The 14,218-nt window shown below is 46.0% G+C and overlaps 1 protein-coding gene across 1 annotated transcript in view; it reads right to left on the reverse strand.

Annotated features, from left to right (window-relative positions):
- The window catches only part of LOC144174925 (KICSTOR subunit 2-like), a 43,664-nt gene that overhangs the window by 13,949 nt on the left and 15,497 nt on the right, over positions 1 to 14,218 (reverse strand). The window contains exons 6-7 of the mRNA XM_077703913.1: positions 12,177 to 12,269; positions 6,270 to 6,364 (exon numbers count right to left, since the gene is read on the reverse strand). Of these exons, the coding sequence (XP_077560039.1) occupies positions 6,270 to 6,364; positions 12,177 to 12,269 (188 nt within the window). The remainder of the gene's footprint in view (positions 1 to 6,269; positions 6,365 to 12,176; positions 12,270 to 14,218) is intronic.

Genomic DNA, 14,218 nt, shown 5'->3' on the forward strand with positions numbered 1-14,218 from the left:
TGGCACTACCTTCCAGACTTCAAAAAGTTTATACAGTCAAACCTGGTTATACCTAACTCGCAAAAAAAAAAAAAAAAAGACACCTATAGGTTCAATATAAGGGATAATTCGATATAAGCATGCTAAAGAATTGGACGTCATAAAAGCACATACCATTTATAAGAACACTTTATTGATGGAACTGTCTCCCTTTCACACGAAATAGTGCTGTATCTTGTTCTGCTGGAACAACCCCGCTGCCTGAGACAGTGTGCTCTTCTGCACACTGTTTGAAGAGACGGAGCAGCCGAAGCCGCAACCTTTTACATTCGCAAAGTGCTGGACTAGTGCGAGTGCACCCATCACTGTGGAGGTTGTGAGGAAAAGATCGTCATTGCTTTTCTTGTGTCACCTGCTTTCGCTTGTGTTCGGTACGATGTCGGCAATGTAGTCTTACAAACTCTCCCATAATCATGACACCATCACCCACACACACAAACCCGCCACCATTGATACTGCATTGGCATCCGGAAATTCCGACAGCTCGCTTCACACTTTGGCAACACCGGCGCTGGCTTTGTTGCACTCCTCAGGATTTTCAGTCATCACTGGCACGTACAAGTGGCAAATTTGAAGCAATTACAAGGGGAAATTTTTTCAGGAACAACTGCCCAGAACCTATTTTGAGGCGGTAAATCCAAGCTCCCGGCCGATCCAGCTGAGGGTGCTCTTGGGAATCTCGTGTGCCGCTGGGATGCCCGACTTCTCACGGCGTTCGACTCAATTTATGATTGCCAGCTGCACAGAGAAAAGCAAATTCAGCCGCTTCCTGCTAGCGAGAGCCGTCAAATAAGCCCTCATTTAGTGACGCTAGCGCTAGCTGCCACCGCTACACTTTGGAAGGGAGCCCACAAAGTGCAAAGGATGAAAACGCAACGGAATAAAAAGAAGCCGGCGGGCCAGGATAATTTTTTGCACGAAGGGGGGGGGGGGGGGGGGGGGGTTCGCCCTACACAGTGCGGCGACGCAGTCATAATAGAAAGAGCGAGGGGAAAGAGCCACCTGGTGCCAGTGAGAGAACAGGTGAGCTAAACACCTTTTAGAGGTGTGCCGGCGGAATTTCTCTTCCGCCGCGAGGAAAAGCCAACTTTGGCGGCATCAGACGTTCGATATAGCGACAGTCGGTGGTATTTTCGTTTGATATAGGCATAATTTTTCCTATACATTCTCACTGCAAATATACCGTGACCCCAAATAGTTCGATATACAGAATAATTCGATGTACACAGGTTCGATTTGACTGTACTGCAAAATTAAAATTGTTCTGCCAATTTATTTTGAAATTCCTCGTGGTCACCACACTATATAAAATGCAGGCTCTCACATGAGCTAGAGGACATTCCCTCCACAAAAATGAGCTGTCTGTCCCTTTAACTAAGCTATAACAATAATATTCCAGGGGCTCAACTTGTAGGGACGCAGCTACTACGCATGGTGCGCGTTGTGGCGACAGCGCAGTGAATGCACGACGAACATTGATACGGCCGTCAGTCCCTATGCATCATGAGCCCTGTGCGTGTTCGTACGATAAACAGTGAGCGGACAAGGAACACATGTGGTGTGTACCAAGCCCGGAACAAGCGCACAATGGCCCCATCTGGTATAACCACTGCTCTCATGGGTGCAGTAGGGAAAAGTTTGATGGAACAGCTCGGCGGCAGCGGAACCAGGATGGGAGCGGCAAGGGGCAGACAACCGGACCGACAACCCCTGGCCAGCTCGGACTAACCAGCACATGTGGGGGGTGCACACGGAGTGACTTGGTACAAGGACTCGAACGGTGTCGTGAGTGTAGAGCGAAGCGACGTATTATTTTTCTGCACAATCGGTGCAGTGCGTTTTTTCAGTGTCACGTTGTTTATGTGACCGTATGTGTTACGAGCTGCTGTTTCTACTGATGTTATTTTTGTTTTGCTGTCCCGGAATAAACCAGTGATTTCAGTTTCTTTTGTGTCGGCATCACTTCGTAGGGCGGGGTCGGGCTCGCGAACCCTTCACACATGAAGGAGGTTCCTTCAAACTTTACTAAACCAACCACTACAGCGCGGAGTGAGGTTAAAAATGGACAGACAAGGGATGCCTCCAGCTGGTTTGCTTGTAGGTAAAACACTAGATCATGTATTCTGAATCCCTCCTCGACTTCAGCCTCCAGTCGAGGAGATCCTTGAAAACTATTTCCACATGTGAAAGCATTGCCGTATCCTCTACTGGGCCGAGTCGAGGAAACACGTGGAGTAAAGGACAGACCCAGAACACAGCCATAGGTCTCTACTGAATTATAAGTCTCTAAGGCCTTCAGTAAGAGTCAAAAGTGGCCAGCCACTTTGCAGCAAAGAGGGTCTACTCTGAATAGGATGCAGCCTACCACTAAATTTCACAGACGTTCTTTGCAATCCGCTGTTAACATAATTTTGCAAAGGCCTCCATGCTTCGGGCAGACAATGATTTGCTGAGCAAGAGGGCTTGAATTCCCGGGCAGGGAAGTATTCTGTTTAAAAACCACATTACTACAGTGGTTACAACAGTGCTACAACAACACTGAAGACCCAAAGGAAAAATGTGAAGTCCATGCGGCTTACCCAACAACAGTATGGGCTGCTACACCATTCACCACAAGCTAACAGTAGACGCTTAAATCTTTTCCTAAAATGTTTATTAGGCTTCATTAGGCCATGAATGTGTCCCGAAACTCGGGCCCCTCTTTTGCTTTTTTTTTTCCACTCGCCATTTTGGGGGGAGCAAGGGCATGCCATCGAAGCGAGAGTGTTCCTTGCTGCCTATTTGGCCCCCAGGTCGATGGGACATGTGTTTTGCGGAGGGAAGGGGAGAGGGGATATATATATATATATATATATATATATATATATATATATATATATATATATAGAGAGAGAGAGAGAGAGAGAGAGAGAGAGAGAGAGAGAGAGAGAGAGAGAGAGAGAGAGAGAGCGCCACGGCCAATGGAAGTCCCGACCCTCTGAATTCCTGGAAGAATGATGAGGCAGCTAGAAAAAACTGTGTAGCAGGGACAGCGTGGTGGTTCGCCACCAGAAGACAGTGGGAAACAAGGGTGATCGGACAAACGGTTGGGATGCAGCATCTGGTTGTGAGGGCTTTGGTGTGGGCTCCAATGTGACGAAAGCAGTGAACTTAATTGGGCCCCGAGGAGCCCCCTTGTGGAGAGGACTGCGTGCAGTCCAGGTGAACCTGAATTGCATCGCAGAGCAACGATGTCCCGCCGAAGACGACGGGCAACCCAACGTGTCCCCCAGCGAGACCATCAATTGAACTGCAGCTAAGCCACTCCACTCCACTATTCTCCGGACTCCCTCTAATCGTCCTCCCTATTGTCTTACTTCCTCACGTGAACTGCTTGGACTTGTTCACCCGCCTCTTTTAGCCCCCATGTCGTGTGTGTTTCTAGCATGCCTTTGTTAGCAGTTGGGGGGAGCCCCCCACCTGGCCTACTGTACACTCTACACCCCCTTCCCTCTTATTGTCGCCTAGTTCCTGAGCTTGCATCGGTGATCTCGGCTTTACTTTGCCCTCAATACATTCTGTGTCGGTCTGTTGTGTATATCCTATGTGTGCTGTGAGAGTAAACGTGCTTAGTTTTGTAACGCGCATCCAGTGTCCTGACTTATACGTTGCGCCAGTGGCTAATCAGGCAAGAACCCATCGCTGGTTAGTGAGTCTAAACCACGCCCCCTGATCCGCATGCAAGGGGGAGTTGTTTGCCATTCCTTCTGTCCAAGTCATCAGCCACTGTACCACCTCCAATCCTTCTTAAAATATTTGATTCAGAGGCTGATGAAAGCATACTTCCATGAGGTACAGCTCAAGGTAGCACATCAATGTTTTCTGAACAGTTTGCTGACTAGTGTGTAGCCATTTTGCATACTTCTAAATTGTTTTGAATTTTTCGGCAGTGACATTTAAGGATATTTGCTTTTTCCTCAAAGTTTGACTAAAAATTGTTTTTATAATAATTTAAATTTTGCATTACAGTCCCTTACCATGCATCAAGAATTCTGTCATTTCATGCAGTGTTTACAAAGGTAATTTCAGTGTAGTATTAGGTTACATTTTCCTCTTAATAAATGTGCGCAAAATTTTGTGCAGAAACAAACAAAGCAAGAGTGTTTTTTCCACATTAGGGGGATGTTAAGGCCTTGAACCCAGGTGCAGCGACAGCAAAAACGCCTGTGTGTTCGAGATTTTGGCCCCAGGTCCCCAGGTGGTCAAGATCCCTAGATCCTCAGGTGGTCAAGATTAATCCGGAGCCCTCCACTACGGCGCACCTCACATGTGTAGTTTCGGTGCAATAAACCCCACAATTAATAAATCAATCAGGTGCAACAACACATAGTAGCTGGAAATACCTATTTCCAGCGCTGTAACCAAAATTTTCCACGATTGTTACAGTAATTTCACTCTAAAGCAAACACAGTTTGGGCACAGTTAAAAGAAGTACCAACACACCAATGAACAACTTGAAAACAAACTGAACACTTGAACAAAAAAACTTCCAGCAAGGCCACATGCCTCGCCGCAGATTACGTACACTGTCTAGCATGCAAGGGTTGGAAGGGCTCAAGAACCAATGATAGCAAATGGACGGTGTAAGCAATAAGAACTGTCAATTGCTCCAGCAACCTTTATCAATGTCCAGAAGAGAGCCAGCCCTTTTCGATATTATTTAAGTACTATTGCAGTAAAAACTAACAACTCGGGAGATGACGACGATGATGCATATTATCTAACACGGCAGCTTGTGCCCAGGGGCGAGACAGCTGAATCTGATTTAGGAGCAGTTTTTGGAGCAGCGAAATCTCGATTTTGGAGCAGAAGAACCTTGATTTGGAGCAGAAAAACGACATTTATTATGTACCTTTAGGAGCCTAAAAAATTAAATATTTGGCAACTCACGGGCGAAAAGTGCACTTTTTAGTAGGTTTTGAATTTACATAACACTGAAACAGCCCTTCAAGTTTTTTTCTACCAGAGTATCACAAGGTGCGAACTGCACTACCTTTTTACTATACTATTGTATCCATTTTTTAAATTCTTAGGCTCTATGAATAGATAGCGTGGAGTTCCATTGAAAATATTGAATTGACAAACTAAGCAATCGTAAGGCATTTTTATTATCATGTGAATGCCGAAATTGTTATTTTTGTAATCCCAGACTCGTCTTTACGCACAACTGTAGAGCCACGGCAAAAGTTGCGCAAAGCGAGGTCACAGTCGTCGCACCCCACCAGCCCTCCCATTTCAATCTCCAAGGTGCACGTTACTACGATCATAATCTGAGTAACGTTGGTATGTTTAGCCACCTCCCTTTTGGCATTAAATTTCACTTCAGATAGATGAACCATTATTACTAGCGTGCAATAATAGCCCGTCCCGCTGTCGGGCCGCCCATTCTGCAGCGTCGATCATCTTATTCCCGTCGCTCGCAAGTTCGCTATGAAAGGCAGCAATAACTCAGTGTTTTATAACACCGCAATGAGTCCGAAATTTCACTTCAAGCACGCAGTGGCCTCACACTCAAGGCCAGAACACAGAGAATTAGCGGGCGCCATGTTGTTTTCGATTAACTCCCGTCTTTTGAGCCGCGCTACTTCCCGCAACGGATCAAACGACTAAATGTGAACCCAGCCACCCCCATAACTAAAACCAAGGTAGAAATAAACGAAGAGCGCTCTGCCTGAACCACAAGGAACTGCTTTTCCCATCGGCCATGTTTCCACATCTTCACACCAAGATGGCTTAGTAATGTCGTTCCGGAGATACGGCGCTCCAAAAATTCCTGTTTTTTTATCATCAACTTGCACAAGCGGTTTGATGCCTCAGTACACAAAAGTATTTTTTCTACAGGACTTTGCGGTGGCTTTCGATGGGAATATAACATGTGGAACCCAACATTGTGACTTTCGAAAAAACTATCTCGGGGACAATTTTATGCGGGTTTTTTATGGAATGATCAATCAATTAAACCTTTACAAACAGCATCCCCTTGGCGGTGTTAGAAAATTATGCCGTCAGTAAGCATTTTTCCCCACTGAAACTGACGGAAGCATTACATTCCTTGGCTCTCAGACTGTTTTGGAGCAGTTTGGCGCAATTTTTGCAATTTTCAAGCTTTTGGAACAGCCTGGCGCAGGAAAAAACAAATTTGTATCAAATCTGCGCAATATGCGCAGCTGTCTCACCCCTGTGTGCCTTACCTCTGGCAGTAGTCGATGGTCATCTTGGAGCCAAAGTTTTTCATTTCCTGTGGTGTGGACTGCCGGCTTAGGATCTTGTAGAAGTACAGTGTGAACTGCAAAAGCAACATTTATGGCCTTGTTTCATTCTTTTTAAGAGTCGCCTGAATGGTCTGATGTGTTAATGAGTCCACAGTGGGATATTTAAACAACCAATTCTAAAACGAGGTGTTTGTGGGCATAATTGGACGAAGTATGTCCAAAAAAAAACAAAACAGAAAAATCAATCCAACGTGATATAACACAAAGTGGTGCTACCAGTTAACAAATTAATGATGAAAAAGAGGCCAGTAGCAATTCCATGTAAAGGAGATACCTTATATGACTAAAATTTTACTGCTCAGTTACTTGCCACAACTCATACTTACATTGAGTTACACTTATACCAGTGCATTCTAAACGGTTTGTTTCAACCGTGCAATTATTTACCAAAACACACAAATGGTGTTTAAAAGAACACCAAAGCGTAAAAGTAAGTTTTTGCACTTTTACCTCCAACACACTTTCCCGCATTACGATTTGTGACATCCTGAATCTTGAAAAATGAAGCATGGCTTTGGTGGAGCTTGTTTAGGCATTTTTATGAAGAAACAATCTTTGAGGCAGAGACATGCAAATGTCAAAGAAATGTATGCAGAAACTGCTGTTCCAACCACGCTTTATTCCAGATACACAAATCTCGGCTCGCAAACATTGCAAAATATGACGCATCATGACAGGCTTTCTTCTTTCAGTTTCAATTTCATTAAAACATTTAGCCTCGCTACTACAATTGCAGTCAAAAGGTGCATGCAGGTGAATGCGAAAGCCTAGTGTACCTACTTTGCACCAGTGCATAAACAAAGAACAGCCAGTGGCAAAAACCAGAAATACCGTATTTATTCGAATATAAGGCGAGGTTTTTTCCAAAATGTGCGGTCTGAAAGTCATACCCCGCCTTATATTCGAGGCTCGGCATCCCAATATGCCGATTTTGGTGCCACAACTGCAAGGGTATTGAATAGTTCGCGATACAGCAGAGGCCTCGGCAGCAGACGCATTTGACCATGTCAACGAGCTGAGCCAGCAGTAGCCGTTCCAAGCCAGTAGTAGCCGCAAAGCTTGTAAACAAGTCGGGACGCCATTTTGCATTTTTTGTTAGAGCTCTCGGAGTCCCTGCTGCAAGATTTTCTTTCTCTGTGCTTGTTTCACGTGACCAGCGCAATGGCAAGTCGTCGTTGCCACTACGATGCAGCCTTCAAGAGGAAAGTCATAGCAGAGGCGGAACTGGAAACTGCGCGGCGGGTCGAAAGTTTGACGTTCCCGAAAACAACGTGCGTCGTTGGCGCAAACAGAAGACGTCGCTCTTAGCATGCACCGCGACGAGGAAGGCTTTCCGTGGCCCACGAAAGGGAGCGCTTCCCGAAGTGGAAAAAGTGCTGACGGACTTCGTCAAAGAGAGAAGAGGCCGCGGTTTGGCCATTACTACCGACATTGTGCAGATGAAGGCACGCGAAATCGCGAGAGAGCATGGCATTCCCGCTCTCAAGTTCAAAGCCAGTTGGGGCTGGGTGCGGAAGTACATGAAGAGGGCCGGGCTTTCGTTGCGAAGGCAAACCTCCGTGATGCAGAAGTTGCCACGAGACTATGAAGAAAAACTGATTTCCTTTCAAAGATATGTTATCGGCCTGCGACGCGACCACGACTTCCTACTTGGGCAGATTGGCAATGCCGACGAAACTCTGATTTTTTTTGACATGCCGTCGGCCCACACCATTCACCAAAAAGGTGATCACCAAGTGAGCCTGTGCACTACAGGCAACGAGAAGGCTCGAATAACCGTGATGTTAGCCTGCCCCGCCGATGGGCGGAAGTTGCCCCCCTTTATCATCCTGAACAGAAAGACTATGCCAAAGAACGAGGTGTTCCCACAGAACATCCACATTCGTTGCCAGGAGAAAGGGTGGATGACGGAAGAGCTTTTTCTTGACTGGATAAAGTCGGTGCGGTGCCGGAGACCAGGGGCACTTCTCGCCCGGAGGTCAATACTGGTGCTCGACGCCTTCCGCAGGCACCTCACGGAAGATGTGAAGAAGAAGCTCGTGGACAACCAGAGGGAGCTGATTGTCATTCCGGGGGGCATGACGAGTAACCACAGCCGCTTGACGTTTGCCTAAACAATCCCTTTAAGGCACACGTCAGACGGCTGTACAATGAATGGATGATGTCTGACACTGTGGCCCTGGCGCCGTCGGGGCGTCTGAAGCGTCAATGCTCGCCCAGTGGGTGGTCGACGCTTGGGCAGCGATCTCCGAAGCCATGGTTGCGGCATCGTTCTGCAAGTGCTGCATTTCAAATGCTCTTGACGGCGCCGAGGACGATGACTTCTTTGAGTGCGCAAGTGACAAGGAAGATTTGGATACCACCACCTCTGAAGACAGTTTCTAAGTTGCACTTCCGTCTCACTCTGGATAAATATCGTTGTGTGCAGATAGTTCATGAATACTTGGTGTCTGCTTTGATGAAAAGTAAGGAATTTAATTGCCTTTTTTCTTTCGTTATTTCGCCTTATATTAGTGTGCAAAATGTTTTTTCTTTTTCTTGGGTCCTTCAACTCCCCCCTCGCCCTATAATCGTGACCGCCTTATATTCGAATAAATACGGTAATTGGGGAATTTGGCATTGGTGTTTGTACACGATAGCCATTAATGTTATTTATGAGCAACAGCACACATATTTTGTGCACCTTCACTCACAGAAATGCTCAGCCATAGGCAGCCTAGAGGGTTGACACTTGGCGACTGTCCAGTCTGGGACGCCACCATACTACGATGGCATCAAAAAGACCCTTTTTAAGGGGCTGCTGAGGTGGTTTGTAAACACTGCAGGATTACTTGCGCAAATTGTAGTCTGGAGTCTCTAGGCGATGTTTCGACCCCTCTTGCTGTGTTTACACAACTTTATTTTAGTAGAAAAAACAATTCGAAAGTGCTATCCTCCTCTCTGCATCTTCTTGGCCGATTTCCTATGACGTTTTGAATTATGGTCAATTGAAATGGCTTGGCTTGACTGTGCTACTGCGTGGCTCTTTGACACTCCAACAGAATCAGTTGCCCCAACATTTCGTTGCCCAGCCACAGACGGGTCATTGCAATTCGTTCACTCAGTTGAAACTAAGCCACGACCTGGAAGAACGCGCTTTTAGTATGGTAGTTCGTAGACTGTATCAAAGGCGCACTAAAGGCTGAATGAAATTTTGTTTTAACTGCAAGATCATACATTTTGAAGCACTCTCAGCTTTTGTTCGGCGAGCAACGATGCTTCATTCCCTGAGAAATCCATAGAAAAAGCTGGAATTTCTCTCTCCCTCTTCCCTTCCAATTTTTCGTGACGTAGACACCGCGTCACAAAGTAGGAGCGAGGCACCGGGGAGGTCTGAGCGTAAACGGCTGTCGCTGGGCAACAGCAGCTTTGACGTCACCAAGACATGGTTGACCGCCGAGAACGTTTGCTGGCTTTTATTTTTATTATTTGCCACCGATGAAACGACAAATTCTTTTCACCGCTCCAACGGCCGGTGTGCCTACCCGCACCGGACACCCAGACAGCATCACGCCAACCGCTGAAGCAGCGAAAAGCAAGAGTTTCCAATATCAGTTAGCCACGGCTGCCGACTAGGCGTTGCTCAAGCGAGAGCCTTCATCTCGCGTCGTCCAGCGATCACGTCTATCTCACATTCTCTTCTCTCATGTGACACGCCAACCTGGAGTGATATACACACTCGCTTGCCGCGTCCGTCTCGAGAGTTTTTGTGGACGAGGCTCCGCCTGGCCCAAACATAACAAGGGTAGAGCTACGCGTGCACCATTTACGGATTATTTATCAACAGCGGCTCGCGGTGAACGGAAAAGCACAAGTTCGGATCGTTCGGATAACCGCCGGCAGTAAGTGCCCTAACCTTTCACGGGCGATAAGGTTCGAACCGGGTGTGAGCACGCTTCCTGCCAAGGATACTGCTTGCAGAAGCTCGGGCATTCACCGTGGTGGGTTATTGACTTCGCTAATTCTGCACCAGTGCTTTTCCAAAACGAAATGGAAAGCATGATGGCCGACCCTGAGGAAAGCAGTCTGTCTCGTAACATACGAGAGCTGTAGTCCATGTTTTTTAACTTAGATCAGCTCACGGAAAGTTTTGATTTACACTTATTTCACGTTTTCAACTACTTGGGAACTGTTTATTCGAGGAAAACATTTATAGATACTCCTCCAATGAGCTCTCGCCGTGCAGAATTATTGTGACATCACAAACCCGTAGTACCTGAAAGCGTATGGGGCGTCGTCGCCTGTTTTCACGTTTCCGGCATTTTCTACCTTATTTGACGTCTCCTGGTTGTGAGAATATGTTTTTAGATTCTCGACAATGTAATCCATCAATACAGGCCAACTTGTTTCCATTCTTTACTGTCCTTTTAAACTTAAAGCTCAAGTAGCTTTACACAAGCGCACATGCTATGCTTTGCTGATTGGTATGCTACAGTTGAACCCCTTTATAAGAGACACGTACCGGGGAGCAGTTTTTGTCTCTTATACGAGATGTCTCTTATAAGCAGGGTACCATGTTTTCACTTACTAATCAGACCCTAGTTCAATGTGGGCACCCTATGACTAAAACAAGCTCAAAAGAATGCTACAGCATGTTTCAAAAGATTCATTCTAATTTATGTTTGGCCCCCAGAATTTATGAAACAGTTCTGAATCTTTGTTTGCTTCATGACTGTATTTACACTGTATATTTTACAACCGATTCTGCGAGCTTTTTTTTCTTTCCTCGTTTGTGGAAGATGAATCGTACATGTTGAGTTCACAAGCCTAATGAATAGGCGGAGCGCACAGCTTCTTTCGCTGTGTGCTCAGTCTATTCATTATGCTTGCAGGACTCAACATCTGCGATGCTTTTTGATTGGGAGCTATGCCAGTGGGAGAACCCGCATGTGCGATCGCGCTCCATCCAATGGATGGCAGTAAGCTTCAACCACTTCTGCAAGTTGCATTTCCATTGGCAGGGCTTCTCATCGTCATTTCATAGCTGACTGAACCACTGTGTGTTTGCTGAAGTGATAATAAATAGCGACTGCAGGCGTCTGTCGTCCACCTGTGCTTCCAGGATGGAAGCAACTGCAATTAGTGACTGGTGGCACTGTGTCTGAAGTTAAAATGTCTATTACAAGCGAGATTATTGATTAAAGTTCAAGGATGACTTGTCCCTTATAACCAATCTTCTACATCAGATGTCTGTTATAAAAGAGGTCGATTTAATGGGAAAGATAGGGCAGCCAACCATGTGGGTCAATAGTGTCTCTTATACCCATTTGTCTCTTACATCAGTGTCTCTTATAACGAGGTTCAGCTGTAGTAGAAAAATCTAAGGCCAACTAAAAGTGGGAGAACAATCAGTGAAGTTAATATAGGTACTTAAGAATTAAAACCAACGGAAACTTTCATTGTACAGTGTAAAACCAAGGTGCGGGAAGCACTTCTTGTGCTGGGTAAACTAGCACGGTGGTCAGCAGCATGACCATACATTTGCAATCGCTTTTCTGCCTAAGGAATGCAGTCGCTAGAAATGAGATATTTCTGGGAATTTGGGGGACGCTTACTGCACGAGCTCTCGCTTGGCACAAAAAAAAATGGAAGGGAAACAGGACAGAAGATTGCCTGTGCAAGTTATTTATTCCTCCACAAAAGCTGAGAGAGCTATTAAGCATATATCTTTGAGTTGCAACAAAAGGCTGTTCAGCCTTCACTATCCATTAAAGCAGCAATGTTTCCTTTATGTGTTTCCTTTAAGTGTTTTCTTTACGAAAAACCAAGGTTTGCATAGCCACTGACCTTTCCAACCATGAAGGCATTCAGCTTTGTGATCCACGTGAACAGGTGTGGCAGCCGGTCTGCTCGCAGCAAAGAAGGCGTCGACCTCCGGCCCTGTCAAGGATTCAAAACACAAGGGTGCAATCGCACATGGTGTCTTTATGTACCAAGTTCCTGCCAAAACCAAGTTCCTGCCAAAAGCTAAGAACACTGCGGTCTTGTATCACAGTCAAAGTTAAGTGTTATACACAACCATGAACAAAAGTAGGTGGTGCTCATAGGTAAAAATGTTTGAAGTCGACCCACAGCAGTGACCCTCACATTTAAAAGTTAACAGCTAATAGTGACACTGCACTAGAAGACTAAGGTGAATTAAAGATTTAAAGGGGTAAGAAACAGTGCTGCGCACAACCTTCTACACTCGTAATACAAGGTGGATGAAACAACCAGGTGGACAGTACTTTTTTTTAAAGTGAGGAATTCGTTCGGGGCGCACCCATGCTCTACAACAACTTGTGCAATACATGTTCCTGTGCAGTTGTAGCAATGTCAGCAAACGAATCATTTTTTATTTTTGCTGCATGAGAGAAAGCCTGCGATTTTTATTCTCCCTTGCGGTGATGCTTCTGAGGAGCAGAAACATCTATGAGTACCCAAGAAAATAAAGAACTTGGCAATCTACGCGTTGCTCTAAGTGCGACAGCACCATTTCGGCATGGCTGGAGAAACCCCAGCAGATCATACGGACTGCAGATATGCCAGTAGGGATGCCCAATTAACAAGCTTCACATGAACTCCGAATTTTGAGTGCTCCCATCATGCCTGAGCTTCATCCTCTAGAAATTTTCACAATGCTTCCCAAATCCAAGCACCCACTAAGGCGTGCTTCGTGGTCAATGAAAGCCCAGATATATTTTAGTAGACAACTGTTTGAGCACAGCAACTGAAATTTTGCACCCTGCAGTCTAAAATTCCATTTTCAGCTTCTAAGAAAAGGAGGAAATGTGCGCTCATATTTGGAGAACTAAAAACTTAAAGAATAGCCCAACACGTTACAGCTTCTGTGTTGATGAAATAACAACAAAAGCAATATCTCGTATATCAGACTACAGAGCTGCGTTGCTTGAGACTACCCCCCAACAACACCAAGAAAATGGAAGAGGTTGCGACAGTTTAAATACAGCGGAAATTCTGTTAAAAGCCAAGTAAGACAAAACAATAAATTTTAAGATTTTGAGTACCCTAAGCCTTGACAGAGCATGAAAAAGAGTCCCTTGGTGTTAAGCTCCCCCACCCTAATCAATGTCTTTTGGTTTGCTGGCATAAAAAGAATGACATGCATAGGTTCTCTGCCTGTGTGTTAGGAGAGCCATTTTTCTGCTGAAAACAGTAAAGCTTACAGTTACCCAACCAGTGAAAATACTGCCTAACTGCCTTGGGTGAGCAGACAACAGCAGTCAGCTGAACATGGGACCATTAACCTATTCAGCAGCCCTGACATACTACTAGGTTTTCGTATTTCTGCCCAATCTTGTCATCACTTTACGTATACATTTCCAGTTTTCTGTTCAAAAATGCCTAAACCGAAAATAAAGCACTGAAGGAGTGCCACCCCCGAACAGACAGGACATGCAAAGGTATTGGCCGAGTCCTTCAATGCCTTTCTGGTCATGAAACTTTGGCATCACGCTATGGGAGAGCTCCGTACACTGCCGCGCCGCGGCGTGGGTGTTGATCGGAGGGCAGCTGGGGGCATGGTCAGAGCGCATTTGGCAGGAAACGGACCACGGAGTAAGATAAAACAGACGCTCGCCGCGTTATCAACAGTGTGCTTTCGCTTTACATGTCGTGGGCCGCTCAAATGAACTTGTCATTTTGTGAGTGGCGAAACAGTTTGGTGCGAACGGGCATGCTGCTACTGCGTTCCTGCCTGCCGCTCTGGCTACAGAGCAGCGGCGGCCGCCCGATGCCCTCCGATCTGCGGTAGCGCCACTCGCGGTAGCGTTTGTCCCCGTACGAAACTTGGCCGGGAGTTTCATGACCAGAGAAGCATTGAAGGACTC

The sequence above is a fragment of the Haemaphysalis longicornis genome, unplaced genomic scaffold (genome assembly GCF_048455015.1).
Source record: "Haemaphysalis longicornis isolate Haplotype H1 unplaced genomic scaffold, Haemaphysalis longicornis Haplotype H1 scaffold_3, whole genome shotgun sequence".
In the NCBI taxonomy this organism is placed as follows: Eukaryota; Metazoa; Arthropoda; class Arachnida; order Ixodida; family Ixodidae; genus Haemaphysalis; species Haemaphysalis longicornis.